Source organism: Ylistrum balloti, unplaced genomic scaffold, assembly GCF_031769215.1.
Source record: "Ylistrum balloti isolate Yb309-2 unplaced genomic scaffold, AGI_CSIRO_Ybal_v1 Utg369848, whole genome shotgun sequence".
NCBI lineage: Eukaryota > Metazoa > Mollusca > Bivalvia > Pectinida > Pectinidae > Ylistrum > Ylistrum balloti.
Genome location: NW_026782002.1, coordinates 155,826 through 172,855, shown reverse-complemented (window position 1 = coordinate 172,855; position 17,030 = coordinate 155,826). Strand labels below are relative to the sequence as shown.

General features: G+C 33.0%; 1 protein-coding gene across 1 annotated transcript in view; it reads right to left on the bottom strand.

Moving 5' to 3' along the window:
- Positions 1 to 2,088: 2,088 nt before the first annotated feature.
- LOC132545468 (golgin subfamily A member 4-like) overlaps positions 2,089 to 17,030 on the bottom strand; it is a 35,493-nt gene continuing 20,551 nt past the window's right edge. Inside the window, exons 19-23 of the mRNA XM_060209149.1 lie at positions 15,634 to 15,702; positions 14,607 to 14,726; positions 12,369 to 12,416; positions 11,609 to 11,695; positions 2,089 to 6,995 (exon numbers count right to left, since the gene is read on the bottom strand). Coding sequence (XP_060065132.1) covers positions 6,969 to 6,995; positions 11,609 to 11,695; positions 12,369 to 12,416; positions 14,607 to 14,726; positions 15,634 to 15,702 — 351 coding nt within the window. The 3' untranslated portion in view covers positions 2,089 to 6,968. The remainder of the gene's footprint in view (positions 6,996 to 11,608; positions 11,696 to 12,368; positions 12,417 to 14,606; positions 14,727 to 15,633; positions 15,703 to 17,030) is intronic.

Below are 17,030 nucleotides of genomic sequence, written 5' to 3'. Positions count from 1 at the left end.
TAGTGTAACTGTACGGAGCAAAATTTAGAACAAAGCTGTCGTCGTGGTTGTGTACTTAGGCTGGACCCTTTACAACTTTGATAAGATAGATGTTTGCTTAGCATACTTGTTCATCGTGCTCTCATTTGAAAACGTGACTGCACATTTTTCAGGTGTCTCCGTGCAAATTCATTATCCCCCCCCCTCCCCACGTATCATCGAATTTGAGTTTCGTTAACATTTGCGTTTTCTGTTTCATCACAGCCTAAACTGTCTTTACACTATAACCTTAACAAACCTTTCTAAGTTTATTAATCTGTAGTAAGGAAATAGTCAGATTCGTCGAATGGATGAAGCCTAAAATGTAAAAAAATATTGAATAAAAGGAACCAGCGATTTTTCGCTGTTAATAACAAACCCAGATGTTTTTATATTTCTAGATTGCGAATTTTCCTGGTTTTATCTATTCTATGATTAAAAAACATTTCGCGATAGTCCAAAGTGCAAAACTTTATCATTTTGTATGTCACACAGGGAAAAAAATCACGTTATGAACTTGTTTTCCCAGCGCGGAGTAAAATATCATTCGGTTTGGGGAATATTGATTGACTGCAGAATCGCCTGACTGACCTAAATCTAGGTCGGGAAGGGTTCCGATGACAGAGATCCACAATCGGACGGTAAATCAATTCATAAATTGATATTTTTATTTATTTACCGACAGTCGATACAAGTGTCACTTTTTTAATTAGAATTAAAAAATTATTTTCTATCCTGTGAATTCGAGTAACATTTGTCTGTTCCTAGAAAGTCGACTACTATTTATATACAGATTAAATCTTACACCGAGAGAAATACTAAGAGTGTTCAGCATATTTAAGTTAACGTCTATTGATGATATAATGACAATTAGCCCTGAAACAAATCAAGGAAGTAAGGACATCAATTACAAGAGGCCCATGGGCCTTAACGCTCATCTGACTATAAAGACGTGTATATGAGAGGCCGAATAGGCCTAGAATAAATTGCACAACTACTCTACAGCTTACCAAGACATTTTTGGTTACTAAAACATTTTCTGCAAACTTGAAATCATGTTCTTTGTACATGTTATTACACAAATGTTATTAATCCAAAACTGCTTATGAAAAAGAAATTTTGATATCTCAGCTCACTTAACCAAAGAGATCTTTACTATAGGTCAAGGTCAATTATTTGAACAAATCCGTAGCTTTTCATCCACTTATATCAAAGAACAAATATTAACAGTCTGGATCCGTTTGTTATTGAGAAGTCGTTTGAAAATTTCAACACATTTGACCCCTGTGACCTTTGGAAAGAGAAAATGTCATTTACATTTACCATATTGGTAAACCGACATTCCAGCATACTACGGGCCGATTTTCAGCACTCTGGTCATTTTAGCTATTGAGAAAAATCATTTAAAGATTTTACACATTCGTCCTCTGTGACATTGAAAATGTGTCAAGGTCATTCATTTTATCAAACATGATACGTGCCCAATATCAGCACAATGGGCCATTTGGTTATTTGTTGAGATGAAGTTGTTTAAATATTTCAACACATTGGACCCCTTTGACCTTAAATGTTGGTCAAAGTAATTCATCTTAACAAACTTGGTAGCCCTCTATCCCAGCATCACACTGGCCCAATATCAGCATCCAGGACCTGTTTGTTATTGAGAAGAAGTTGTTAAAGATTTTGATATATTTGACAGCTGTGACTTTGAAAGTAACTCAAGGTCATGCATTTTATCAAACTTGGTAGTTCTTCATCCCATCATGCTTCTGTCTCAAGACCATAACCTTTGGCCTTTTGGTTATTAAGAAGAAGTCATTTGAATGGAAAGTTTACATACCGTGGACAGGGCACGGCACCAAAAGGACGAAACACAATGGTTATATAGGTCATCCTGAGCCAAATGACCTAATAAATAAGATATGTTAAAACTGTCTACAATTTGGTGGGATAATGCTTTATTATTGTCATCTACATTAGATTGGGAACATATAAAGGCCATACTGAAACACTATCAATTCAAACCAGCTAGGTTCAAAACAAACTCATTGAAAACTTAAGTCTTTGGAATAGAGTGAAATATATGTTTCTTTTAATAACCTTATATCATTACAATTTAATTTGAATTACATAATTATATATGTACATTAAAATTAGAGTACATTACGTGTGCTAAACCAAGTGATAAAACCTTCTATTTCATTTCTAACAAACAATTTGTTTAGCTAGTGCAGATAAATCTCTTTTAAAGTTATGTACTAAAATTGCACATAACCCATCATGATAGGAAGCATGTTCAAAGTGTGCTTCAGATCAAATATCTCCATCAACAAACACACCACACAAGCAAGTACCATTTACAAAGCAACTGTCACGCTTTCTCTACATATATATACAGAATTTCATAGGGTTAAATCGGAAAGCTGCATTGTGGTTTTAATGGGGTTTTTTCTTGTGGAATGTAAATTTTACTTTTTTCAAACTATCAAATTCTTTGTCTCAAAAGTCACATGGTGTTGGGTAGAATGAAATTCGACAACCCCAAGGACATTTTCACCTTTGTATTGATACTTTTATATTTTTTGTATTGTTGTTTGTTTTCTTGTATCAATATTCGAGGAAGGTTTTTTTTGTGTAAAGCTGGACATTTTCCCTGGTGTTAAATTAGATCTGAAATGCATTAAAAACATACTTTCTGACATATGTTAAATTTTCATCACATCTCATTTCAAAATGAGAAAACATACTTAAGTAAAACTGTGGTGAAAACTTCACTGGAAATAGCATAGTGGGATGTAAAGGTACCTTTACTTGTCAGGAATTACTTTTTTACAGGAAGTGTTGCACATGTGATCATATTTTCTTTTTTCCAATAACAAAGAAAACGTCAAAATTTTAAAGAAATCTTTAACAATGACAACGTTATTTATTCTACTTTCTTAAACAGATAAAAGTTATGAGATAAAACAATGATAATGGAAGGCAGGTGGTGGAAGTTCATAAAATTCAGTTCCATTTGTAGTTTTAGTTCAACCTAATTATGATAACACATTTTTTATCATTCATTTTGATATTCTATTCTATTAGTTTTCCAACTGGGAAAAATCACTGCTTATGTACACCATCAAAACTTCCAGTGAAATTCATTAACTTCAAAGCAGTTGCAAATGCTGATGGAGCCAAATGCTGATAGAGCCTAATGCATGGTTGACAAAATCAGAATATTTAAAACATAGTATTATAGGACGGTATTGCTTTCAAACTAACAATAAAGCACTTCATTGATAAAATTAAAGCTGAGTTAAAATTTTTAAAATTAGGGAATCTTATGACATGATACAAAGATATATTTCTAATCATGCCTACATAAATACCTTCCAGAGCAGGTCTCCTGTTCATACCCTTTCACATCATTTAGACTGTTTTGAAAAAAAAATGAACTTGCTTAAGTTTCCCTATGAACTTTGTCTACCAACCCACAATTCAGCCATATTTGTGGGGACTAAGGATTATCCAGCCACCAGTCAGTAACCTTTACATTAAAGTAATGATACTCTTTATGTTTCTGACTCTAAATCAGTTTACAAATTGCTTTTGAGCTTGTTATACATCTTTTATTGTTGGTCCCACAGATCATAACAAAATAATACAACTTTAGATACAGTATATGATGTTATTGGAGTTGGCAAAGAAACAAATTATTTCCCCTTATAGTTTCCCAAATTTTATACAAAATTATCTCCACTTAAAGTTTCCCAAATGTTACACAAAATTATCTCCCCTTACAATTTACTAAATATCATACAAAATTACCTCACATTAAAATGTCCAATGTTGACTCTTTATCAATATCATGACTCCATTTCTGCATTAAAACCTCATTCAATATAACACAGATTTTTTCCATCTCTTTTAAGTTGCTTTGGTTTTTTTTTACACTTAGATCACCCAAATACAAACAAAATCAACATTTAGCTTGAAAAACCTATCTACACATCAATTTTCTTCCATTTGCAGGTTACCCCAAAACAGAACCCAGTCAATCAAAATAGAAGAAACCCAATGATGATTACAACTGTTTTCAAAGGCAATCGACAGTCAGAATCATATCACTTCATCATGCTCTAAATGACATCTTAACAAAATTAATGATTAATCATCATTATCATGTGACAAGATGAAAAGGCAGAGTCTTGACACACCCATGAGCATTCTGAATCAAATATAGACTGTTTTCCTAAAATTCCCATCTGCTCTCTGTTAATCACCTCCTTTGTTTCTAATAAATTACAGAAACGGAACTATAACAATTTATCAATGAAACAAAGAATTCATTTTGAAAATTGATGAGATATAGCTTGAAAAATGTGGGTCCAGGGTACCTAAATTTCAGATACAATTACTGCTATTGAATTAATTAAAAACCAAATTTATTTTCAATCTAATACATGTCCAATGATGGGATAACAGTTATGTCATATGATCAAAGGCCGAACAGTGACAGGGACATAAAATAAACCCGGACGTAGAAAAGTATAAAAAAAAATGTGTTGAAGTATACGTGTTGATCACATGGAAAACAAAAAGATAAGAAATATTTCCATTGTATAAACAAAACAAAAGCAACATAAATAATTGATAGCACATACAAAAGAGTTAAATACTAAGCAGGTTCATAATCACAGGCTTCGCTAATTATTGTACGCAATTCGTTAACATCAAGCAATACACATACATACATAGCGAGCAAACTACAGCAAATGTACCACAGATTGAATAGTAACAGAAATCAATAAAGTCAACATAAAAATACATTGACGAGAGCTTCACAAACAAACAAGGAGGAGATCGTATAGAATACATATTGGAATTGAGCTGATTTCCTAGTGACAGAGATTTATCTGTTCAGTCTGATGAATGTAATGTAATCTGTGATATGTAATTTATCAATATCTTAATTCACCTTTGGAATAACCTTGAATTTTCCTGTGTTTTTCTTCAGTGTTTTTAAGAAAAATGCATCGACAAATCAATGAAATATACCTAGCAACACAAAATATTCACTAGTTATCAGGCAGTGGGCACCTCTGTAGAGAATAATAAAAACAGATTTTTACTTAAATAGAGTAGTATATAGATTGATCAAATTTGTTATGTCTAATTAAATCATATTTTTAAAAGTTCATACATTGACAAGAGCTTCACAAACAAACAAGGAAATATGGGGCCAGAAATTGATGAACAAAAAGCCCTAAAATTTAACAACATTGAAATACTGAGAGTGTCATACCTAACATTCAATGAGCCCATATAGCAAGCACTCATTACCCCTGGCTAAACAGGGGGGGGGTGCTAATTATAGGACAATGAACTTACATTCTTAATTAATGCAATAGAAAGGCTAATCATGGACTATTATAAGACCTCTTACCTGTTGAATATAGTCAGTGTGAAAATCTATTTCACTGCTGGCTCACCTACAGATATCTAATGCCTTCTATCATATCAAATACTTTGGATTTGATAATATTTATTATGGGGAATATGTAAATTCTGAGTAACAATGGAATTATCTGTTGGTTACAAATAAACATCTGTATAATCATTTAACAAAGAATACCCATGATGCATCATTATGGCAAGAGATGATAACACTGAATGAAGATGAAATAACCCATTAAAAATGTGTTGAGAAACAAATAATTCCCCACAGCTGTCATAGAATTCTTCATAACATATATAACAAATAACTTACACTTAAGCTAGATATGCACATGTTTTAAACTCAGACGCAACCATATCCAAGTATTCTCATTAAACTATGCACCCTTAAATTGGACCACAGTAATTTCTCTATCTTAGAGAGACGTTTTTATTACAGAATTTGGTGTAATTTTGCTACATGCAAAAAAACTATTATACTGGGACTAATTGATTGGACTAAGACAAAGATTATTTCAGAATGATGGTTTAGAGAGATTTTGTTGTGTCACACCATTTCCACAAATTCTGAGTAACCGAAACTTCACCATGTACATCCTTATCAACATGTTTAATTAGAATTGTTCTATATTTCAATATACAAGAACAGAAAATTCAATACCTTAAATACATGCATGACAACCAACAGGAGCACCAAACATAACCATTAATGTAAATAATAAATTATCATAGTACAGTTCAGTACTGAAGTACATGTATATATATATCTATATATAGCTAATTGTTTGCAAATAGTTGTATGATTGGATAAGAAGTTCCACCAAGCCACACATGGTTCCTAAAAATCTTGATAACTGTTTAAGTTGCCTGTTTTATTTTTTAAATGAATTTCATATTCAAAACCTGCAAATTAATTGACTAATGCATTGTATCCTGAGCAAATAAGTAAATTAAAAATAATTTAAATTGAAGATTTACTTTATACTTACATTACTACATAATATGTAATTTGTATATTTACTATCCGTTTACAAACTTTGCATAATAAAACAGTATGAAAGATTTTTCCAGCAGTTATCTGCGTTCTTCTAATCCGCATTGGCCATTTGCACAAAAATCTTTTATCCACCTTCATCTTCAATAAACACTTCCTTACCCTTAAAGACATGTTCATATGTTTTGAAGGTAGAATATCCCATTTCACATACACACATACTTGATAAATACTAATATCTCCATGCAAGGTTTCACAGAAATGTCCTTCTTTTTCTAATAATTATTTAAACACATATATCCATTTCATTTATACTTCGACTGCTTTTCTGTATCTGCTGATACAGCTCTGCTAACTCTGAGTGAGATACAAGCAAATTCAAACTTGAGGTGCAGTGTGTGTCAAACTGTATGCCATTAAACATCTCTGTGAGTTTTCCTTATAAGAGAGATGTATACCACAGGAGGTCAATGCTTCCAAGTGACAGAAACCCATGTCACGGTTCACATAACTATCAATGCATTGGTGAACCCATCCAGCCCTGGAAAGAAACAAAATAGAATTCAAGAAATCATATCTGGCTGTTATTAAGTAAAATATGTCAAGACAATTTCTTGTTTTGAATTACTTTTTAACAGTATACTGCTCTTAATTTCAACAAATACTTCAATCTTTCAAAAACTAATATGTGTACTATTTTACTTTTCAATATTTCAAAAACTAATACATGTACTTTTTTCCTTTCCATCTTTAAAAAACTAATACATGTACTTTTTTATTTTCTAATTTTTCATAAATGAATATATATTTCAACAAGTATTACAGTGCATGTTGTTTAACTCATTTCAAGCTGAGTAATTCAGGAATCTGAAAACTTCTAAACAATTATTCAGCAAATTATACTACTAAACTATAATAATAGATACTCATGTATATATCGTCTTGTAATCTCAAAACTATTTTTAAGAATGCTCTTTCTACTTTCTGTAAAATTTCTTTCATACACATACAGGTAATCAGAGTAAACAATACAAGTTTTCTTTGTGTACATATACAATATCAAAATTAATATTTCGTAAATATCTAAAGGAAACACAGACTGTAGACTAAATAATACCGTTCCCTGAAAAGCTGACACCAGTAATCCGTTATGGTACATTCCCTGTGTAACAGTTCGTTTACAGTTTTATATGGAAAGGTATTGTACTGTCCGACAACGTGTTAACGGTCCTATACCTCACCAGACAATTATACAGGAACTATTCCCACAGGAAAGTGACATAACAGATAGAGTACATCACAATGCTGTACAGTGACTTCTTACACACCTTTTCTCCTTCTATGTTCTTGACATTAATATAACATTTGAAATTGGAGAGAGGTCAAGCATAATATCTAAAAAATTACAGCAAAACTTTCATTTCCTACAAATGTAAATAAGTCTGAAGTTTACAATTTTAAATTAGGTATTGATGCTACTAGAGAAGATGACATCAATTTTGAGTATTATATCTAAGACTCTTTCAACAAGGGGCATCAACTCCAATCTAATTCAAATTCAAATCCTAAACTCTGCTTTGTTACTCTCCATATTATTAGGATTTGACAACATCCCAAACGGGATCATGTTCTGAAGACTTTCTCTTTATGCCAATCAACCTACTGCTTACCAATCTTGAAATTGAATGGAGGTGGTCACACAAAGTCATTTTGTTTCAACATGTCACGAATCTATGCATCAATCTGATTAAAATGCTGTTCCAATTTTTCACTCTACTGCAGAGCTTTGAGTGAAGTTCAAAGGGTGCAAAGTTCACTAGAACATGACCCCTTATGGGATGCTGTCAGACCCTAATGTGGAGAGTAATGGAGCTGGATTTAGGACCTATGTTTTAATCAGATTGGGCACAAATCTTGAAATTTTATCATTCTTGTTCATTTCACTCAATAAGATATCAGAGTCAAGTAAGTTGTCACACAGTATCAACACAAAAGATTATTGGTCAAATATCACTTTCAATTTCATCATGTGATGTACTAAAAGAAAAGGGGAGACAACATGAAAACCAGAAATAAATATCCCAAAAATACCTATGGAAAGTTCTCCATTTCTCCAAATATTCTCAAGCCAAATTCAAAAGCATGATCAATTTATTGAAGTCAGGCAGAATAATTGCAAATTAACTATCTTTCAAAACTGAATTGTATATATGTGTTACAGATATAATTTTTTAAAGAAAACCTTTTCTATTTGATGTTTTATCAATGACATATTTGATGGTAAGTACACAGAAAGTGGCAATGTGTTACCTAATTTGTAAAAAGGGCTTTTCAATAAAAGGTTGTTAACCAAGTTTGACTTTATTTAACACAGCTTAAAATGAATAAGTTTTAAAGGGAGATATTTGTTTGTTAGTTGGTTCATTGCTCCATGAACAGCAATGTCTCCTTGAAGTAGCTGATGGCTACCTCACTGAACAACACACTCAAGGCCCTTTGAATGCTATCCAGAACAACTGAAGTAAAGTATCTTGCCCAAGGATACAACCACGACAATAAAGACCAGTGTGTTTCAAAACTTCCTGAGAGTAGGATAGTACCATGGGTAGGGTGCAATTAATCTGCATGTACCTCACATCTTCAATTGGGGTTACAACAAGCAATCATGGGCCCTTGGAAAGTGTACTCAGAAATGTCAAGAACAGAGAAAATGGTGGTAGATTAGGTACTTGGTAAATGAAGCAGTAAATTGAAATTAAAGATATATTTTACTTATGTCTTGTTGTGATATGACCCCATTTCATGAAGTCCCATATAAGGGAATGTTGGTATCATGAAGCATGAAGTTCAAAATTAATATGTAAAGGGCAGCCTTCAAACAGACCGATCATTTATTTCCTTAATGAAGGGCACTTTGATACAGAAAACAAATTTAAATGTTATCAATAGTCTCCTAAATTTCCATTTGGCTTTACAAACATCAGAGTTAAACAAATGATTCACAAATTTGAATAAACTAAAAAAAAAAAAAAAAAAATTTGTTTCAATTGCTGTGAATTTTCATTTTTTTCACGTTTTTTGCAAATTTGAAATAAAGAAGATGTTTTGGCAGGAGACAGATCCCACAACACATGCATAAATAAGTAACCATAACAAAACAAACCAGTGCTCCTGTGGCCCGGGTTTACACCTATTGGACCTGTTTGAGATATACGTGTATAAGTGTCTCATGAGCAAATGTAAAAGTGCACATTAATCAATCTGATACATACAAACCTTCTTGTTTTTTTGTAAAGTCATATCAATTGAGATACAATATTTAGTCTTGTTGAGAACGACTGATAGCAGATATATGATCTTATATTGGAGGGAATACCTGAAAAAAACCTACATCTACAAACAGATAACCCTAAACTTGTCATTGGTGGAAAGCTGATGTCTTATCAACCAAATCTCCAATCCATGGGTGACAAATCTTTAGACTTTAAATTCAATACGATCCAGCAGAAAGTCTGAGAATTCTTTTTTACTTTTCTTCATCAAAATAAGATTTTTCTATCGTCTACTGTAATATTTATATATATATGTGGGAACAAAATTTTCATTTACTGACTGTTATTCTTTTTGTGTTTTGTGGATAAAGAGCGATATCATAAATCAATGAAAAAAAAACAACCACACAAAAAGTAAACATTTCACAGGTAGATTCCTTTGCAACCTACTTCAGAAGTAAGTCATTTTAATGAATATGTGTTTGATCAACACCTACACACGTCTCATAGAAGCCAGAAGAAAATCAGGCAATGAACCCTTATGCTTATATCATATTGGTTGTTTCAAACTGTGCAGACTTCGGAGTGAACTGGCAACACAAATATTAATGCAGCTCTGACAGAGTTGAAGAGTTGATCAATAAAACAACTTCAGACTTGTCCTTTATTCTTAATCAAGCTACTGTGATGTATCTTTTTTGTGGTGTCTGCTAAAGTGATGCTACTTCATTGACATAGAGGCTTCAGGATATATGCTACCTTATTATGATATATTGTTTACAAATTAGTTCCAAATACTGAAAATGGAAAGAAAAACCCAAGCAACAAATACATACTCCACCACTGCTAGAGACAGTGGGCTTTTTCTTTCTTTAATTTTTGAGGGGGGGGGGGGGTTATAGGGAGTAGGGAATGAATATATTTTATACTTGGTTTGTGCAACTTCCTTGAAGGGAGGTAACTCTCAATATTGAAAAAGTATTATATGAATTTTCTTCCATTTACTTTTGGGCTTGAGAAAATTACTTAACATGTTAATAAAAGAGAATTTTTTTAACTGTTACCAGCAGCTTTTCAGAGAAAACCTCAACCTAAGACTGATATTCAAATAAGATTCTTTATATTAAAGATACACCATTAACACAAAATAAACCATACTTATAAAGACTATCACCTTAATCAGTGTTTGTAAGGCAGACATTGAAAGGGTGTTACCTACATAGTTGGCAGCAGTGCAGTACAACATATAAACAGCTTTAAAATCTTGCTTGCAAGTGATTTGATTTGTTCTACATATTATACAGTGCATTAAAATACTGCAAAGGTTGGTATTTTTGAGGGGTTTTCTTATTATTTTGAAAATACAATTCCAAAATAAGGTACTTTGAAAACAATCTTTTTTTGTTATTAAATAGCAAAAATTTGAGCCATAGTAAAAACAACCTTGACAGTAAGAAAGTTGAATCATTATGATAGAAGATTCACATTTTTAAAAATGGTGCTTGATCTGTGCCGAGAAATCAAATGTCAAATATCAGTATTTACCTAGTTATCAGTTCTAGATAATACAATTGAAACACAATATATTGACATCAATTGATGAAATCTGTCCAATTCAATAATCAGGGGAAACATGAAACATTTTACGATATTTAAGGAATATTTTTCATCAGAACATTGTTGTTAACATTAATTTCAAAATTCTGTTAAATACACCATAGATATTAGTACTAGTAGTATTAATATGTTAAAAGCAAAAATATTTAGAATATATAATTTTCTAAGCTTTCTGTAAAATCTTCAATATTATTAGTCACTTGAGACCAAGGATCTTCAAGCTGATTGGTCACTTGACATACAAATCAACCAATGACTAACTTACAGCAGCTCTTGTGTCTTCTTTGGCTATGATCTTCCGCGTCTGATCATCCGAGAACTTGACAATGGTGCCAATTACCCGAGCCAATGTCTGAAGATAAAACAACAAATCACAAATGATAGTTTATTTTTTTCTGGATATCTATGTTATATGATAATGTCTACAGATAAATAGGGGGAAATATCAATGGGTAAAACATTATCTTAAAGTAGCTAACATGAATTGTAACTCTTTTGAAATGAAGGCAATTTTTGACATGTCGCTTGGCAACTCTGTAAACGATCAAACATGGCTACAAAGATCAAACACTATGCTGCTGTTCATTGAACTCAACATTATATCTTCTGTATTTGAATCAAATTTTAAAAGGAAAAGATTCTATAAATTGAGATAAAAAGTGATGACCCCTCTTTAATGAGGAACTAAGGAAACCACTATAGTGACAAAAATTCCATCAACATTTCATTTAATTTTGAATATGCCGTTTAAACATTTCAGAAAATATTTCAAGAGAATATTTTCAGAAGTTGAAAAAATTTTTATGCACATATCCTACAGCAATACAAGTGATTTGCCCTTGAAATCTGTATATAGATATATAGACAAGATTGGTTTAAGGAAAGGACATAACTCCCCCATAATGGCGATATGTATTATACTGATATCCCGTGATGACACTAGTAGGACACTCCATCCCATGGGTGTGTTTGTTTTATGTTATTTCACATGGTAATTTCCCAAAAAAAACATTTAAAAAACTTACCTTGGTTTCCTTGCCCATCATGTACTGGAATAAGATATTCCGAAGATACTGAAAAAATAAAAATTCAATATCAGAACTGACTTCCAAATCATGATTGCAAGTTGCACTTCAGATACCCTGTGTTTGGTTAAATTGTCAGTTCTACACATCATCAATTTGTAGCATTTGTCTAGTAAGACAGGTCAATAGGACAGAGGTATTTACAAGACAATTGACATATGGTTGTTATATTTTCTAAAGCAAGCACACATCTGAACAATTTTAACAAAAGAACTCTGAATAGAATTAGAGTTTACTTATATATCACACATTTATAAACTCTATGAAGAAAAGGAGAAAAAGATAAGAAATATCTTCTACAGTCTTTTGATTCGGTATGAAGTTATTTTCAATTTAAAATTTTTTCGAATTTTTATTGTTTTTACTAAGTCAACATAACAAGTATTTGTTTGTTTCTCGGGTAAATTGTCCCATGAACAGCCAGGGTCATTTAGAGGCAGGGTCCACTTGTAGTAGATGCAGCTACCACACTGTACAAGATATGGGAGGCTTATCACAAACTATCAACAACTATTAGGGTAAAGGGTCTCTCAAAATGACATAAACAAAACAGGACAGACCAGTCCATGTCTCAGTTTTCTGAAAAACCACCGAGGGTAGGGACTGACAACCAAATACCTAGAATCTTCACATGAGTTTACATAAGACAACACATTAACAGACATGAGTTTACATAAGACAACACATTAACAGACATGAGTTTACATAAGAACACACTAACAGACATGAGTTTACGTAAGACAACACACTAACAGACATGAGTTTACGTAAGACAACACATTAACAGACATGAGTTTACATAAGAACACACTAACAGACATGAGTTTACGTAAGACAACAAACTAACAGACATGAGTTTACGTAAGACAACACATTAACAGACATGAGTTTACATAAGAACACACTAACAGACATGAGTTTACGTAAGACAACACACTAACAGACATGAGTTTACGTAAGACAACACACAAACAGACATGAGTTTACGTAAGACAACACACTTACAGACATGAGTTTACGTAAGACAACACACTAACAGACATGAGTTTACGTAAGACAACACACTACCAGACATGAGTTTACGTAAGACAACACACTAACAGACATGAGTTTACATAAGAACACACTAACAGACATGAGTTTACGTAAGACAACACACTAACAGACATGAGTTTACATATGACAACACACTTACAGACATGAGTTTACATAAGACAACACACTAACAGACATGAGTTTACGTAAGACAACACACTACCAGACATGAGTTTACGTAAGACAACACACTAACAGACATGAGTTTACATAAGACAACACACTACCAGACATGAGTTTACGTAAGACAACACACTAACAGACATGAGTTTACATAAGACAACACACTTACAGACATGAGTTTACGTAAGACAACACACTAACAGACATGAGTTTACATATGACAACACACTTACAGACATGAGTTTACATAAGACAACACACTAACAAACATGAGTTTATGTAAGACACCACACTAACAGACATGAGTTTACATAAGACAACACACTAACAGATATGAGTTTACATAAGACAACACACTTACAGACATGAGTTTACATAAGACAACACACTAACAGACATGAGTTTACATAAGACAACACACTAACAAACATGAGTTTGCATAAGACAACACACTAACAAACATGAGTTTACATAAGACAACACACTAACAGACATGAGTTTACGTAAGACAGCAAACTAACAGACATGAGTTTACATAAGACAGCAAACTAACAGACATGAGTTTACGTAAGACAGCAAACTAACAGACATGAGTTTACGTAAGACAACAAACTAACAGACATGAGTTTAATAAGACAACACACTAACAGACATGAGTTTACGTAAGACAGCAAACTAACAGACATGAGTTTACGTAAGACAACAAACTAACAGACATGAGTTTAATAAGACAACACACTAACAGACATGAGTTTACGTAAGACAGCAAACTAACAGACATGAGTTTACGTAAGACATCACACTGACAGACATGAGTTTACATAAGACAACACACTAACAGACATGAGTTTACGTATGACAACACACTAACCACTGGGCTATTAAGGCACTTCACATCAACACACACTATTATTCTGCTAGGATGATACAAAGGAGATGGTATACATAACACTAACATACCTCTATTTGTGTCGGCTCATTTAGAAGTGGTCCATATGCAGTGCCATCTGTAGCATAGCCTGGACTGAGAGGTGGGGAGTCTAAAGATAGCTGTGCTGGTCTCTTGTCCATGGAATTTATCTGAAATCAACGATGACTTTGTAAAAACAGGAAACATGAGAAATGGCTTTAACATCTTAGTATGGTATACTTAAAGGGTTATCCATCCTTTTTTGATTACCATGTCTCTGTTATGTTCATGTGTTAGAGTTAAGTTATATGTTACCTCACATCACACATACGAGTTGTGTTAAAGTTCCGCCACTTTGATAAATTCAATTTCATGTCTCTTCAACATTTTCATATTAAACTCAAAATTAATCAAAATACTTGACTATCATTTTGCATCGATTCATGATCTGTTTCTAAATGACCAATCACAACAGATAAAGAGTCCTCTAAGGATCCAATATATCACGCCACATTTAGAAGGACTATCTTTCTAAAAGCTTCATTTTGTTGTGTAGATATTGAAAGTATTCACCATGATTGTTTTTAAATAATAACAAAATGTGAAATAATCATACCATTATAATGTAGTAGTTTTTATATTACTACATTGATTTTATCAAATGAAATTGTATTTACAGACAACAACAATTCACCATATTTACACAGCAATAGGACAATGTTTAGTAACAAGCCCACCTCTCCCCTCAACTTAAAATGTGAGATTGTCACCTTTGACATTTGGGAATATTACTGGATAAATAAAGATATAAAGAAAAGGTACAGAAACTGTATAACAATCCTATCTTCAATAAGTCAAAAAAAGTGCATTTTGGTCTCAAAGCTGGGATATCTCATTTTAGCAATGTATGATTTTTCCATTGAAAAGAAATAACTATTAATTAAATAATGTAGCCCTTTCTTCAGTAAAATATATCAGTTCATCATTCCTCCTGAAATCTTATGGCAAAAATGGCAAAACCTAGATACTGATGAGGAAAAACAAGTGACACAGTCTGATGATGATAAAATATGATACCTTTTGGTGTAGCTCTCTCTCCCTAATCCTACTCTGGGCGATCTCTCCACTCAGCTGCTGAACCTGAGCCTGAAGAACAATATATCACAAATTACAATTTATAACCAACATTTCTCTAAACCTTTATTTCATAATACTTTCTTCGGGTTGTTAATGTCATTAGAATACAAAATTTTATAACACAACCAGTAGAAAGTTTAAGTGTGATGTTTCAATGACTACATTGTCACCTTCATCTTATAAACACGGCCAGTGGAAGATTTAAGTGTGACATTTCAATGACAACACTGTCACCTTCATCAGACAAATGACCATATGTAAATAATATACACAATATACACTGTTTTTTTCAGATTAGAGGGTATACAGACGACTGCTCGACAAAGGCAATTACTTATATATTGGGTATACAGACGACTGCTTGACAAAGGGAATTACTTATATGTGGGGTATACAGACGACTGCTTGACAAAGGGAATTACTTATATGTGGGGTATACAGACGACTGCTCGACAAAGGGAATTACTTATATATGGGGTATACAGACAACTGCTTGACAAAGGGAATTACTTATATGTGGGGTATACAGACGACTGCTTTACAAAGGGAATTACTTATATATGGGGTATACAGACGACTGCTTGACAAAGGGAATTACTTATATGTGGGGTATACAGACGACTGCTTGACAAAGGGAATTACTTATATATGGGGTATACAGACGACTGCTTGACAAAGGGAATTACTTATATGTGGGGTATACAGACGACTGCTTGACAAAGGGAATTACTTATATATGGGGTATACAGACGACTGCTTGACAAAGGAAATTACTTATATATGGGGTATACAGACAACTGCTTGACAAAGGGAATTACTTATATGTGGGGTATACAGACGACTGCTTGACAAAGGGAATTACTTATATGTGGGGTATACAGACGACTGCTTGACAAAGGGAATTACTTATATGTGGGGTATACAGACGACTGCTCGACAAAGGGAATTACTTATATATGGGGTATACAGACAACTGCTTGACAAAGGGAATTACTTATATGTGGGGTATACAGACGACTGCTTTACAAAGGGAATTACTTATATGTGGGGTATACAGACGACTGCTTGACAAAGGGAATTACTTATATGTGGGGTATACAGACGACTGCTTTACAAAGGGAATTACTTATATGTGGGGTATACAGACGACTGCTTTACAAAGGGAATTACTTATATATGGGGTATACAGACGACTGCTTGACAAAGGGAATTACTTATATATGGGGTATACAGACGACTGCTTGACAAAGGGAATTACTTATATATGGGGTATACAGACGACTGCTTGACAAAGGGAATTACTTATATATGGGGTATACAGACGACTGCTTGACAAA